Source organism: Ptychodera flava (assembly GCF_041260155.1).
Source record: "Ptychodera flava strain L36383 chromosome 23 unlocalized genomic scaffold, AS_Pfla_20210202 Scaffold_24__1_contigs__length_23054250_pilon, whole genome shotgun sequence".
Lineage (NCBI taxonomy): Eukaryota > Metazoa > Hemichordata > Enteropneusta > Ptychoderidae > Ptychodera > Ptychodera flava.
This window is the reverse complement of record NW_027248278.1, coordinates 9,963,557-9,978,764: the sequence shown is the minus strand read 5'-3', so window position 1 is coordinate 9,978,764 and position 15,208 is coordinate 9,963,557. Positions and strand designations below refer to the sequence as shown.

At 38.3% G+C, this 15,208-nt stretch overlaps 1 protein-coding gene and 1 long non-coding RNA gene across 2 annotated transcripts; one reads left to right on the top strand and one right to left on the bottom strand.

Annotated features, from left to right (window-relative positions):
• Positions 1-4,430: 4,430 nt before the first annotated feature.
• LOC139124593 (uncharacterized) lies at positions 4,431-7,626 on the bottom strand. Its single transcript, XR_011549971.1, has 2 exons — positions 7,307-7,626; positions 4,431-4,553 (listed from the first exon to the last, which is right to left on the bottom strand). It is a non-coding gene; the product is annotated as an uncharacterized lncRNA (long non-coding RNA).
• On the top strand, positions 7,564-14,706 carry LOC139124592 (uncharacterized). Its single transcript, XM_070690727.1, has 4 exons — positions 7,564-7,797; positions 9,807-9,929; positions 10,510-12,332; positions 12,832-14,706. The coding sequence occupies exons 1-4, from the start codon at positions 7,668-7,670 to the stop codon at positions 13,195-13,197; spliced, it is 2,442 nt and encodes an 813-aa protein (XP_070546828.1). The 5' UTR covers positions 7,564-7,667; the 3' UTR covers positions 13,198-14,706.
• The last annotated feature ends 502 nt before the right edge of the window (positions 14,707-15,208 follow it).

Genomic DNA, 15,208 nt, shown 5'->3' with positions numbered 1-15,208 from the left:
TTGAATCATGGGAAAAAACCACCAAGCGTGGCGCTTTCATCACTCATGTCCACGCCAGGCTGTGCGTATCTTTATAACATAAACAATAGTTAGCAAATATGCATAACCTGGCATGGACATGAATGACAATGCCATACCCATCACAAGATGGTCAAGAAAGCCAGTTAAAGCAAGTGACAAACAACCAAGACAAAAATCACAAACAAATACTTTTTGCATTTATTTTAAAACTCAACGTAGAAACATTAAAATTTGGCAGAATTCGATAAAATCTATTAAACAGTCTCTGAATGAGATTAAAAAGGGAAGTAGCTGATAAATAGATACTGTTCTAGTTTCTAGTTCTGGCTTGGCAGAATTTACAAACCACATGATTATGACATTTCACTGGTGTGGATTCTCATGTGATTTTTGCACGCATCCCTGCGACTGAACCTCTTACTGCAAAGTCCACACTTATACGGTTTTTTCCCAGCGTGAGTTGTGATGTGCTTCTTGAAATCCCAAGAGTGTTTAAATCTTTGTCGGCAGTACTTGCACTCGTATGGTCTACAGTTATCATCTTTGCCACCCTCTGGTAGAACATGAGCCTTGTCTTGACCACCAGAGGTGCTGTAGTGACTTTGAAAGTGTCCTGAAAGACGGTTTCTCAGTTCTGTGATACAGCGTGATTGACTCCCACAAAATCTGCAGTCCTGATTCTGACCACTCAGGAAAGACGGTGACGATAGGTTTATAATTGCAGTAGACGCTGCAAAGGAGTTACCTGCCATACAGTCTACGCTGACGGGCGATGAAATGGCAGTTATTCCACTATTCATGTCAATTCCATCGTACTCTGAGCTGACAGGCGAAGAAATTGCATCTGTTTGGATAGAGGGCGCTGTATCAGTCCTTACCGAAGCGATGTAATCCTGCCTTTTGTCAGGCAACGAGAAGGCATTAGTCTCTTCTGCCTCATAAAAGGTACTGTTTTCACCATCACGGCACACCTGTGGCTGCTGTGGTTGAAACAAGTCTCTTGTTTCATCAGCATCACTACACTTAATTTCATCAGTGAATATTACTGGCACACCGTCATCAATTACTTGTCCTTGTGAGGGTTGATCAGAAAAAGCCATTTGATGGGCATTTCTGGAGTTCACTAGACCTTGAACTCTGTGGGATTTTGAAGTTTGTCTGTGTGGCTGCAATCTTGATTCTGTTTGCATGATAGGTTTCCTATTTGCATATCCAGGGTTATAATCTGTTGCTTGGAGAGAGAGATGCTGTCTTGAAGTACTTTCTGCAATGCTTTGAAAATGCTCAGAGTCACACACTTCTTTTTGAACGACGTAGTTGCCATCTTCAACAATCCATTCATGTTTTTCCAGCTTCACCCTGATATCTGGTTCATTATCAGTTGTTGTGCTCATTTCTTCTTCTGGAAATTCTTCGTCATTTCTCCTTGGAGACATCTCCCTTTCTCTGGACATTTCACTGGAACTTTGTGAGCTTACAGCCACACCAACACCAGACTGCTTTTCAACTCTTCCAACAGTTCTGTTTTCTCGCTCTCTTTTTCTTCCACTGTCATTTTCTGTGAACACTGATGTTGTTATGTGCATCTGCAGGGCTCCACTATCACACAGGAAGTTAATGATGAAGATTTTCTGAGAAACAAAACAAAAATAGTGACAACATCACTGTTCGCTCCCATATAGTTATCAAAACAAGTCAACAATTGTATGAAACATGGACATACATATACCGGTACAGACAGACTGACATACACAGACTGGCACAGAGTGATGACATTGACCCCAAGTGTGCCTTGGCCCATGGAGAGTGATATAAGATATAACAAACAGCTGAATGTAATGATAAAATAATTAAGTATAGGCCTATACAGGCACTGAGAGTGAATATGTTACAGCAATTTGATTAGTTTCTTTTCCTTTTCTACTTCTGTGATAATCTTTAAGACAACCAATCTGCAAGGCAGTTTATGTATTGACAAATATATTATCTTTTACAAGCACACAGTAAACTGTTCGTGATTTTTCATTTACAAAATTTGACATAGACTGAAATACATAACATGCAACCAATGTTTACACTTTGCCCATACACCAGATACATGGAGAAATTTCAACATACAATCATCAACTCAGAAACCCTACAGGGAAAAGTAAACATTGTTTTCTTCCAGAACAGCTGGTGCATCCACATCTGGAACAACTTACAAACTTAACCAATTACACATGGATGATGACACAAGAGATAAAGTTAAACTGTGGTGAACTTGACTATTCCTTTCAAATCCTTACCTAACTTGACATCTTAAACTAAATACACTGCATGGTTAATTGTGCACAAAAATACATTGGGGTGGACCATTTGATAAGGGATGGTGTCTGGAAGATCGATGAGGTACATTATCTTTTTTATCCGATCCATTGTACATTCTTTTTTCCCCACTCTCCCACCTTTTCTTTTTGTCAAACCTTCACTGGCTGAATTTTTTATTGGCATTTGTTTGGAATTTTTTCAAAATCTGCCAGGATTTTTTTACCGCATTTCAACACCAAATACAGTTTACCATATCAAATGCTTACTAAATCACAACATTATATACTCTTACTTACTTCCAGTAGGTATAAAATTACAAAAAAAAATCTTAAAAATACAAAATGAAAGATATCCCACTAAAACTGAAAGTTTCGCAAAGTTGCCCCAAAAATTCAAAATTCCGGATTTCAACTTAATTTCAATATATCTTATTAACAAAAACCTAAGAACCGGTTTACTAAATATCAAAGCAATCAGACTGGTAAATTTTGAGAAACAAATTTTTTGACCAAAAATGAGAAAAATTGCCACCAAAAATACAAAATTGCAGATTTCATCCGAATTTTAAATATATCTAATTAACATAAACCCTAGGAACCTGTACACTAGATATCAAAGCTACCAGATCAGTAGTTTTAGGAGAAAAATTTTTTGACCAAAAAAGGCAAAAATTGCCCCAAAAATAAAAAAAATTGCCAGTTTCAACATACCTTCAATACATTATATTGAGATTAATCTTAGATACCTGTATACCAAATATCAAAGCTATCAAATCAGCAGTTTTTGGATTAAAAAATTTTTTATCAAAAATTTGGAAAATTGCCCCAAAATAACAAATATGACAACATCAATACAATTTGTACAAGCATGACTGAGGTCATTCTGAGGAACATGAATATCAAGTTTCATAGCAATCAGACGAGCGATTTCAGAGAACAAGATTTTTTGACTAAAAACGGAAAAAATACCCTAAAAATACAAACATGCAAATTTCATCCAAATTTTTGCACACATAATTTAGAATACCTAAAGAGATCTTCATACCAAGTTTCAACCAAATCTGACCAATGCTTACTGAGTTTTAGCCATTTGCAGGATTTTTCCTTTTTCCCCCTCATTAGCATATTTTTGGCACTGACATGTTCATTTGAACAAATTCACATCTCCACCCCTAGGTGCACCTGTACACCAAATACTAAGACAGTAGGTGCTACGGTTTAGGAGTTTTTGATCCGGACGGACTAACAGACATACATACATACTTACATACATACACACAGACGCCATTTTGCCACCTTATACGAATACCTCCCATTTGCATATATACATATGCATATATGGGAGCGTAAAAATGCGTTAATCTGTTGCCAAAATAAATGTATAAATTTCAAGAACTTGGATGTGGACAAATTCCTATTTCTATGACTGTCTTTAACCCTAATAGTGTTGATTGTAATTTCAGGTATGTTACTAAATATAGCACATGCGACATCAGACAACGTTGCCTGTATTTTTGATAAATTTTGTTGCATGCGTGGCTGTTGTTGCAGTTTGTAGTCTGAGCTATTAATGCATATGAATTAGTGTGACTTTTAGTAGCCATTGCATTGTAACACTAGCAGGTTGTATTTTGCTGTTTAGGCGGAAAGTGCAGACAAATATTTATTACCGGTAATGCATATTAATGAGAGAAATGATGATGTCATTTGTGATCAGCGCTATTCATTGTAAAATGTCAAGTATCACCTATTATTCTCATACAAGAGATTTGTATAATGTTCAGTTGAGGCACATATTACCTACTCTTTCACTTTCATGGCCAAACTATGGTGAGTATTGACTTGTCTGCAGGGAATCAGGAATCAATTAACCCTTCCCTACCTGGACCATACATGTGGTTTGGCCCAAAGCCATTTTGTTGAAGGTGATGGTGGACCTGTTCACTGGTAATTGAGGATGAACAGGTTCATGCACTCGCCTTTCAATTTCATATACCTATTTCCCGTATCTACCTGTTGTATGAAAATGATATGAAAGAACCAGAATATATCGGTTAAAGTGTTACATCATCACTGACAAGATTATAACAAGATTATTACCTTGGTTTGTCAGACTGTTGTTTTTTAAACGGTGTAACAATCCTGTGGTCACACTCTCCAGACAGTTCCCAAGATGCATTTCTTTGTTCATTCTGACAACTTCATCCCAAATACAACAACAATCTACAAAAGAAATCAAAAAGACCCATTTTGACCAGGTCCCGGCTGAGTGTGTTTGGTGCTTGCAGACAAATTAAAGTATGCAGTATACATGAAATGGCCATGATACAAATGATACACTGTGATGTTTGATCCATGTGAGTCTATTGGCCATACTCATCATATTCCTCCATATTGAGACTGCAGTGGGACTGTGGAAAGCTGTAGTAACTTGTGAGTGTATGGTCCCTCATTGCTCTATGCTAATAACACTTGTAGAATCATACACCTGAAACTGGATCATCCCTGAGTCACACCATGAAGGTGCAAGCAAGGTTCACTTCGTACATCCATAAATGCTCTGCATGGCAGCGCTGTATGTTACACATGACCTATGCGAGTATATTGGTCATACACATGTGCCTCCATATTGAGACTGCAGTGGAAAGCTGTAGTTTGAAAATAACCATTGTTTCATGCCTATCACACATGTAGGATGATTCTTGAAGTTGGATCATCCTATAGTCACACCATAGATGTACAAATGAGACTTGCACTTGTAAGCAGATGGTCACACCCATTTCAAACCTACAAATACTCTTCAAGGTGTTCTTTCTCAAGCGTTTGTTGTTTTTGCTCACGTGTTGACACACGTGAGCATATGTCGCAGCGATGTCTGTCTGTCTGTGTGTCTGTCTGTCTGTCTGTCTGTCTGTGTACTCGATATCTCAAAAACGGCTCATCAGATCAGAATCAAACCTGGTACATAGATTCAGTTTGCAAATGGCAAGAACTGATTAGTTTTTGGTGGGTGTTGCTTGCTTACTTTTAGCTCATTTGCATAATTAATGATTTTAGAAAAAACTGATATATATTGACAACGACTGCACACAATTTGATGAAATTCGCTACAAATGTTGATCACATCAAGATATATCAGCTTTGAAAGATATTAAGGGGTGACGTGAAAGATAATTACTAATTTGCATGTTTAATGAAATTTCGTAATTAGGAGTATATATCTGAATTCACTCGATCAAAATTGACGAAACTTGGTACGCATATTGAAGATACTATGATTTAACCTTGTTGAAAGTCATTAAGCATTTTTACTTCATCCAAATCCTAATTTGCATATTTAATGACCTTTTGAAATTAAGGATAATAGGAAATTAAGGATATATATTTGAAGTTACATGACCAAAATTGATGAAACTTGCTGTGTTCATTAAAGATACTATGATAGAACATTATTAAATGTCACTAAGCATTTTTACATCAGCAAATTACTAATTTGCATATTTTGTGAACTTTCCTAATTAGGGGTATTTATCTGAATTGACGAGACCAAAGTTGATGAAACTGGCTATGTACATTAAAGATACTATGATAGAACATTATTGAGAGTCATTTAGCATTTGAACTTTAGCCAATTCCTTATTTGCATATTTAATGAACTTTCATAATCAGGGATATTTATCTGTATTGACTAGACCAAAGTTGATGAAACTGGCTATGTACATTAAAGATACTATGATAGAACATTATTGAGAGTCATTAAGCATTTGAACTTTAGCCAATTCCTTATTTGCATATTTAATGAGCTTTCATAATCAGGGATATTTATCTGTATTGACTTGACTAAAGTTGACGAAACTTGCTATGTACATTAAAGATACTATGATAGAACATTATTGAAAGTCATAAAGCATTTTACTTCATCAAGCTCCTAATTTGCATATTTAATGAATTTTTGAAATTAGGGATATATATTTGAATTTACATGACCAAAATTGATGAAACTTACTATGTACATTAAAGATACTAGGGTATTATGTAGGCTAACATTGAAAGGCATTAAGCATTTTTGCTTCAGCCAATTCCTAATTTGTGTATTTAATGAACTTGGATTTATTTGATCAAAGTTGGCATAACATGCTATGTACATTGATGATTATACCAGGTTATACCAATATTGGAAGTCATTTCGCACTTAAGTTTTCATGTCAGCTAATTTATAGTTTGCATATATAATGAGCTTTCAAAGTTTGGAATATATATAAAGTGGCAATACAATGACAGCAGTCAAAGAAATTAATTATTTTTATTTCAGCTAATTACATATTTGAATACTTAATGACCGATAGAGTTAATCTGTGGTGAATATTGTTCATTATGTTGATCATAATACTTTCAATGAAGTTGCAAACATGTGGCAAAGGTTCAAATTTACACATAACTGCAATATATAATGAAACACGTGAGCATTTACAGTTCATATCTGGTTTTAAATGCAGAATCTTGCTCAACAGCCAAAATATCCATGAATTAAATGCATAACTCGTGAACATTGCTGCTGTTGTGAACGTTTTTGGTAACTGTATTTATCATGCCAATAAACACTCATCCACGCAATCTAACACTTGGGAAGAAGAACAAAAAAGTATTTCTATTTATCATGTAGGTAGCGCATTGTGTGCTACCTCCATGTTTATCCCAAAGATAAACGATCAACATGGCATAAAACGTTCAGGCTTCAATTTCAAAGGATTACAGGTACTGGGCCCAAGGTTCGTGTAGTTTGTCTAAATACCAAATAATTGGGCACAATTCGCCATAAAATATGGCTCGCTGTGATTTCAACTTGGGTAGAGTGCTGTTTTCAAAGACGATGGAACCACAGGCATTCAACTCAATGCAAGTAAACCGCCACTGATGAATGGTTGCATCAGTAACAGTGCAATGCTTGCATTGAGTCGAGGCCAAGTGATGTTTACCTTCTGAAGATGCCCCGTTCAGGCCGTTGTGCATTCCCTGTGGACTGGAGGCCGACGTTGAGTTGTACACTTGCGAGCTTACCCCATGAGCATTTCCCGCAATATCAACCTTGATGGTTTTCAGGAGAGAGACACTTACACCAACTTGCGTGTCCATCTGATGTTCAATTCGATAATACCCGTTCGCTGACTGTAAAAATGTGTGTGCATGTATAGTGTACTTCGGGTCATCTACCGAAATTGCGCCCTCTGCCGTTGACCTGTACCTAAATGATTTTGTCAGGTCAGCTGCATAGTACAGAAGAACGCGGGAGAGCAAACATTTGTTGGTCTTCTGCGGATTTTCCACCCTCAACTGAACATGGATTTATCTACAGACTTCAACGTCTCACTTTTAAAAACCGTCAAAGTTGATTTTTCAGGAGAAAATGTGAATACTCACCGTCAAACCGGAACTGCAGGCGAAGACGATGGGCAACTGTCTTCTCAAGGTCTGGCAATCTATTGTTTTGCTAGCGTCAAAGCTGGCATTCACCTTGCTGCGGATGAACCGTAGCCCTACCACTCCCTCTGCTGGTTGTGTTGGGGGAGTGGGGCCCAACACAACCAGCAAAGGGAGTGGTAGGGCTACGGATCCGCAGCAAGCATTCACCATGTGATGACGAGATACATAAATACTGAAATATTAAAGTGTCATCAATATAACCATGAGTTGGAAAGGTTCTTTTGGATCCAATATGGTAGTCAGGTATATTAGGGGAGAACCATTTGATTTCGGGAGGTGGAGGGAGGGGGCTGGATAAAATGGGTATGGCGGCAAGTTATTTTCCCCGACCATGTGGCAGCATTTTTTTTTCTGTTTTCTGTCATTACTTGACATTCAGGCATCACTGGGTCAATTTGTTTTCCTTTCCTTCACCTGCAGAAAAGTTTTCCCCTCCTCAGAAATCAAATGGTTCTCCCCTTATAGAACAAGGATGAACAATGTAAGGGAGTAAAATTGAAGCTCTTTGATGTGTGATTGAAATTGCAGCAGGAGAGCATGTACTTTGAAATGTACTTCAAAATTTGCATAATTCTGAAAGATTTCTTTCAGCAGAATATATTCATCCCGGGGAGCACATCCAATAGGTAAAATTAGTCAAATTATCCACAAGTTGAACTCTTGTGCTAGCATAAAGGGCCAGTAACTGCAACAGTTTATGATTTTGTTTCACTCTTGGTATGTCAATTGTGTTGAACGTCAACCACAGTTTTTCTGTTCTACTCCCCAGAGCATGTTGAAGGGGAAGTTCACCTAGGCTATTTCTACATATGTGCTAGCTTTTGGGGGTTGCTTATTCTGGAAAAGCCATTTTCGCCATTTGTAACTAAAACAGATAAAAATTGTGGCGGAAGTTGCAGTTTAGGGCTTCATCAACCAACTGAATATATTTTGAATCATGGGGATTAAGTGCCAAGCTGGGCGCATTCATCACGTGATATAGCAAGGACTGTCTTCTGGTGGGTATAGCAATTGTCGAATCACTCAGGTTCACGCCAGGCTGTGTGTTTGCATAACATAAATAGTTATGCAACTTCCGCCACTATCTTTATCCGTTTTTTGTTTTTTGTAAAAAATCTTGAGAGCCATAAATGGCAAATATGTCTTTTCCGGAATAAGCGACCCCAAAGCTAGATATGTAAAAATCATCCTTGGTGAAGTGAATACAGAGTATTCAGCTTGTCAACTCGGCATATCATGTGTAAACTATGTGTAACTAAGTGTATTGTGACAAGGGAATTCTGGGCATGAATAAAATTCCAATGTTAACAATAACAGTGCATTTTACATGTTTAAATGCTGTGTCGACAAGCTATATAGTTGGTGTTTCAACATGGTATGAGAAAGAGAACAAGAAATTACAGTTCACATGTAAATCAAAATACTTGGCCTTTCAGGGATAATACCTCAGCAAATTTTTGTTGTGGCTGCAGAAAATGAGAAGCCCTGTGTACCGGTACTATCTGTGGTGTACAAACAGTGCCACCATTTTGTGAACAGGAAAATTGCAATGAAATATGTACCAAGTGTTTCACAAGCTCTGGGTTCTACATAAATCAAGCAACCAGGCCAGGTTTTGCATTATACAAAATACAAGGCCAGGTTTTGTTGCACAATGCTTAACCCCTTTCCTGCCAGACAGTATCACTTCCCAGTCAGCCAAAGTCTGTGAAAAGTGGTCCTGAGCCAAACCAATAAGTATTTTCACCCACTTTGCTTGGTCTGTTATAGCAGCTTTAGTCAGTAAAAATCATGTTTACAGTATCTATATTATTAGGGGGGCTTCATTGTGCTTCATTAGTTTTAACCAACTTGACCTGGGGTAGAAATATGAACTTGGTAGGATATGGCCCACCCAGTTTGCTCAGTTGAACAAACAAGTATTCTGTGAGTGTGATACCCAGTGGTATGAGTTCCATAGTGAACACCAGTCTCTGTTGTTCTGTTTCAATGTAGATTGTTACTATGTCTGGGAAGAGGCTGCCCGGACAGACAGACTGTCATCTCTTGGCGATTCTTTGGAGAAAGCAACCATAGAACTACTGAAGCGTCTGAGAGAAAACAGACTTACCCACAAAGGTAAATGACAGGGTTCTCTTTACTGTAATAAACGCACATTTCTCAGTCCTAGGGTGTAATTTACATACTTACTTTTTTCTGTCTTATGGTGACCATGCTGGTAAAAAACCCAGACAATCCAGCTTCATTGCCACTTGACCTGGTCTCTCGCAATAATGATGACAACGTTGAAATCCTTGGAATACTCTAATGGCATAGTACCGTAATTCCAAAGTTTATCTTGTTTGAAATGATAGGAAAAGACAGACACAGACACAGACGCACACACACACACACACACACACACACACACATATATATATATATATATATATATATATATATATATATATATATATATATATATATATATATATATATACCGGTATATTGGTTTGCTGACATGCAGACTGAAAAAAGTGAAAAGAAACACTAAAACACAGTTGTTGTATTGCAATGAAATGTTGAAAATGTAAATGAAACGTTAAATGCATGATAGTGTTTGCAAACCTTCAATAGCTTTCCAACGATGACTAAACTGGTTGCTGTTTTAAACCCAAAAATGTTTCTTTTTATTTGTTTTTACTTCCTGTCAAACAAGAAAAATCCACAATTGTTCAGTTTCTCTGTGGCTGTGGCGTCCTAAAGATGCACATATCAACAGCAGTATTTGCAGAAAATGGTACTGGAATGGGGAGGGAGTGTGTGCATAAGAATGCAAGGAGAAAGAACCATAATGCGGAGTCTGGTGCTTGTACAACTGTAACCTCACAAAGTACTGGTGAAGATGGGGCCGGAACAGGGAGAGACAGAGTGTCTAAGACAGTGACGAGAGAGAATTGTAATGCGGAGTCTGGTGCTTGTTCAGCCGTAACCTCACAAAGTACCGGTGAAGATTGGGCTGGAACAGGGAGAGACAGTGTGTCTAAGACAGTGAAGAGAGAGAATTGTAATGCGGAGTCTAATGCTAGTACAACTGTAACCTCACAAAGTACCGCTAACACATCTGATAAAACAGCGATGTCTGCAAAGAGAAGACGTATTGATAAATCAACAGGACAAGGAATGATCATGACAGCTGATGATGCAACTAAAATTGCAGTAAAAACTGAAAAACAAAAATGGATTGTTGAGGATAATATCTGTGTTGCTGACAGAGAACGTTACCCAACATGCCAAGATCTTCAAACAAACGAACCGACTGCAAGCCATCAAACCTCAGACAATATCAGTGCATTCACTCAGGGCGCAGTGAAAAGCCCAGTAGAAATGAATACCTATCAAAGGCAAACACACAATGAATCGTGTGCTATACAACAATTGGATGCTGGCAACTTACAAAGTTTACCTGAAGGTATCATAGGAAGAAATCTCCATTCCCTGGAATTGCAGCATCCTCAGACATCCAGTCATCGCGAACTTCTGAAGATGCTACCAACAGCTAATCTTTCCCAGGTGTCTGCACCAAATAGCAACAGTTCACAGCTAAGTTATATTCCGGTTGGAATTCCTGGATTTCCAGAAGTAGACCCAATGTCACAGAAGCTTTATCGACCGATAAAGTGGGCTGTAGCATCCTGGGAAAATTGGCGTAACTCCCGAAATGATCGCTGTCGTGAATCACAGTCAAGTGATGAAACTCGCGGCCCTGTGCCAGCATTAAGTTCTGAGTTGACAGCGAGTGAACTCCAGTTTTGGTTGTGTCGCTTTGTCTCCGAAGTACGCCGACAAGATGGGTCAGAATATCCCGCCAAGACTCTGCGCGTCCTGTGCTGTTGCGTGCAACGATACTTGCGCGATGTGTGCGGGCGACCGGACCTGTGCTTTATGGATTCTGTGTACAAGTCATTTAAAGAATTCCACCGTACATATAAACGGGTGATAAATGATGTAGAAGACAGGGCAGTGGGTAGACAAGATCAAAATATTAAAACTTGCTGCGTACACGATGAGAGAAAACTACAAGACAAAGTTTTTTTCAACGAGACTGCCAAAGGATTGAGTTTTGCAGCGTATTTCTACATTTCAAAATCATTTGAAATTCAATCCACTGAAGACCATTCTCATTTGCAAGCCGAACAATTTGAACACGGCAGAGATGAACACGGGGAGTACCTGCAGTTCCAGCCTTCGGCTTTTCATAATCGTGAAAATGCATCAAATCTTTCAAGGAAGAGACCGCTGAAGACGCTACGCCGATACACTGACCAAACGAATGAACGCTGTGGAATTAAATGTCTCATTTCCTATCTGAAATACGTGCCGAGCGACGGACCATTCTACAGACGTCCCTTGTCCAATGCACCGGATGGCAGGATCAGGTTCACAACACACAAAGTTGGAATCAACCATCTCAGACTGTACATGCGAAAAATGTGTGAATTGGCTGAACTACCGGGCTGGCAGGAAGGACGTGTTTACAGGGTTTGTCTATTTCATTTACCTAAGTGTTTTCTTTAGTGTCCAATTGTGCGAATATTACCCATTTAATTTAACAAAATCTTTAATAATTCCCCTGACCTGGTAATTAACCCTTTGCACCATGACCCCGTGATGACCTATGACATCATACTGATTTTTTTTCCGAGCAGGGTTCAAAGGGTTTAATTAGAATGTGCTTAGACAGATACTCAGACTCTCAAACTTTTACAATTCTTTTCTGATCTACCGCTTGTTGGAGCGTAATTTGAAGCTTAAGAGGTAAAACAATATTTTCACTGGTTTAGTCTTGTGAAAATCAGGTACCTCCCCCCTCAGGGATGGTGGCCATATTGAATTTCAAATGTCATTAAATATTGGGCAATTTGTTTCTGGTGTAACAGAAAATGGTTTAAAGTTTAGCAAACTTTGAGCAAAAGTTCAAATCCTTGAATTTTAAGGTACAAACTACCATTTAATACAGTGAATATTTTTCTTTGTACAGGTTGTTGGACCTGATGCGTCATGTCAACAGGATCACGAGGACCAGACAGATGAGAAGAGATTTTGCTGTGAAGAAAGTAGAGATGGGAACAAACAAAATAACGGAACTGGTGATTGTGAACAGGGGGTGCCGGATACTGTTCAGCCATCAACTTCCAGATCTGCTGTAGAGATGGATACACCGGGGAATGATGGAACAGGGTTAGAAACATCTGGAAAGGATACATCAGGGAAGGATGTACCGAAGATGGGTAATCCAGGAATAGAAACACCCAGAATTGGTGCAAAAGGAAAAGATACACTTGAAATGGGTGAAACAGGGAGAGGTACACCTGGAATGGATGAAAAAGGGATAGATACACCTTGAATGGGTAGAACAGGAAGAGGTACGGTACACCTGGAATGGGTACATCTGGAATGGTTGTAACAGGGTGGGATACACCTGTACTGGAGTTTTGAAATGAACCTTTACAAGTGGTAGTCCAGAAAAGAATTGTGAAATTTTGAGAGTTTGAATATCTGTCCCCAAGGCGCACACTACCGTCAGGATAAATACGGTACAATGTGATAGGTGCGTCTCTGGTTCATTCTTGTGAGGTGGGTGAACTGATGGTGGCATTGACAGGGAATGGGGAGAACATGTTAACATAGCAGTTTGTTGAACATGATTCTCTGAAGTGTAAGTTCAGAATCTAACGTAAGGTGTGCTGGTGGACCGCTTCATACAGTAGACGAACATGAACATGGAATGGAAGATTGATATCATGCACATCAAAGATATCTTGAGATAAATTCTCTCCAGATATGTATATGAATATCGAAACAAGACTCACTGACACACTTTTTGTAAATGAATATAACCCATACAACTTTGAATACAGATGAAAATTACAGGAATTCCTTCTTTTGATGTTTTGACATTTATCTGTTCATCTATAAGGCCTCTCTTGATAAGTAGATAGAACCGTACCGAATACAGCTCGTACTTACCGATACAATTTCTAAGTCTTACCAAAGAGATAGAGTGAAGACAACTAAATGCTCTGTGGAGGAAAAGACAGTTTTCCGTGTACAGGTCTTACATCCAGGGCAAAACACCTGGCCACACCATTGAGATCCGCAGTAATTTGACAACATATGATAACAGTTGAATGAAGGTGTGACTTGAAACATTATCTCATGCTTGAATCAACCCTTTCACCACTGTGGTTTGAACCAACTCCATGGTTTTCTATGGTAAAGTTGGACCTCTAGAGAGGAAAACTGGTGAAAGGGTTAAAGGGCATCATGTTGTAGAACATGTCAGTTACAGTCGTTTGCACTCATTGCGGACAGCCAAGCAAACTGTTGTACTGTCACTTTATCAATGCTTGTACAAGCCTTTTTTTTTCTAGCTTCATCAATATTTCCTAGTCCAAATAGATCATTATTGACTTGGGGCTGTGATTTGTTGAACTTTTGGAATTTCAAAATGAGCGCAGAGTTTACAGGTGCAGTGCAGAAATTGCTGCAGCAAATCAAATGCTCATGAGAGATTCCAGGTTTAACCCTTTCACGCCCAGTTCCCTGTATACAGGTCCAACTTTACCATAGAAAACAATGGATTTGGGACAAACCATGGTGGTGAAAGTTTTAAAGACCGGTCTTTTAGTCCAGAGTATGAACCTAGTGTTTAGCCAATCAGACAGCAGGATGCAGACTTGGCAAATCAAAATATGAAATGTACACAGTGACAGTTACAGAAAAAATATCACATCTCTGAACTTCCATTACACTCCTCCTTTCTGTTTATGAATATTTATCTCTTCAGCTTTTTAACTTTTATTCTACCTCTTTCAGCAGTTTATTCAAATAAAAGTTGTCTCAACAAGTGCAAGTTACTTGTTTCCTTTTTCTTGATTTATCAGAAATATAGTACCACACAGGCATATGATATATCTACTGGTATATCTGATTTCATAAAATCTATTTTCTGTAAGTAAATTGTTTACATGGTACATTCATAACTCTCGTTCTGTGCGAGTACTTGACTAATCTGCACTTTGAACAGTTCTGTTAACTGTAGAATTTTACGTCATCGAAGCGATGCGCTTTCTGCTTAGTCCTGGGAAGAAGGCCCCCCCCCCCCAATCATTGTAAGAAGACAACACCAAAAATGTGATATCTTACGTCAAAATTTCTTAAACTCCCAACATCCAACTAAAAGACCACTGTTCACCATATCTAGAAAAGAAGTATATGCCTTGATGTATATGTTAACCCTTTTAGTGCTCTAATTTTTGCCCACTAAAATTTTAGTGCAACATTTTACAATTTTTATGAAGTTTTCAGTAATTTTTTTGATAATTTTGGGCCAAACAGACATAAAATTTCATTGA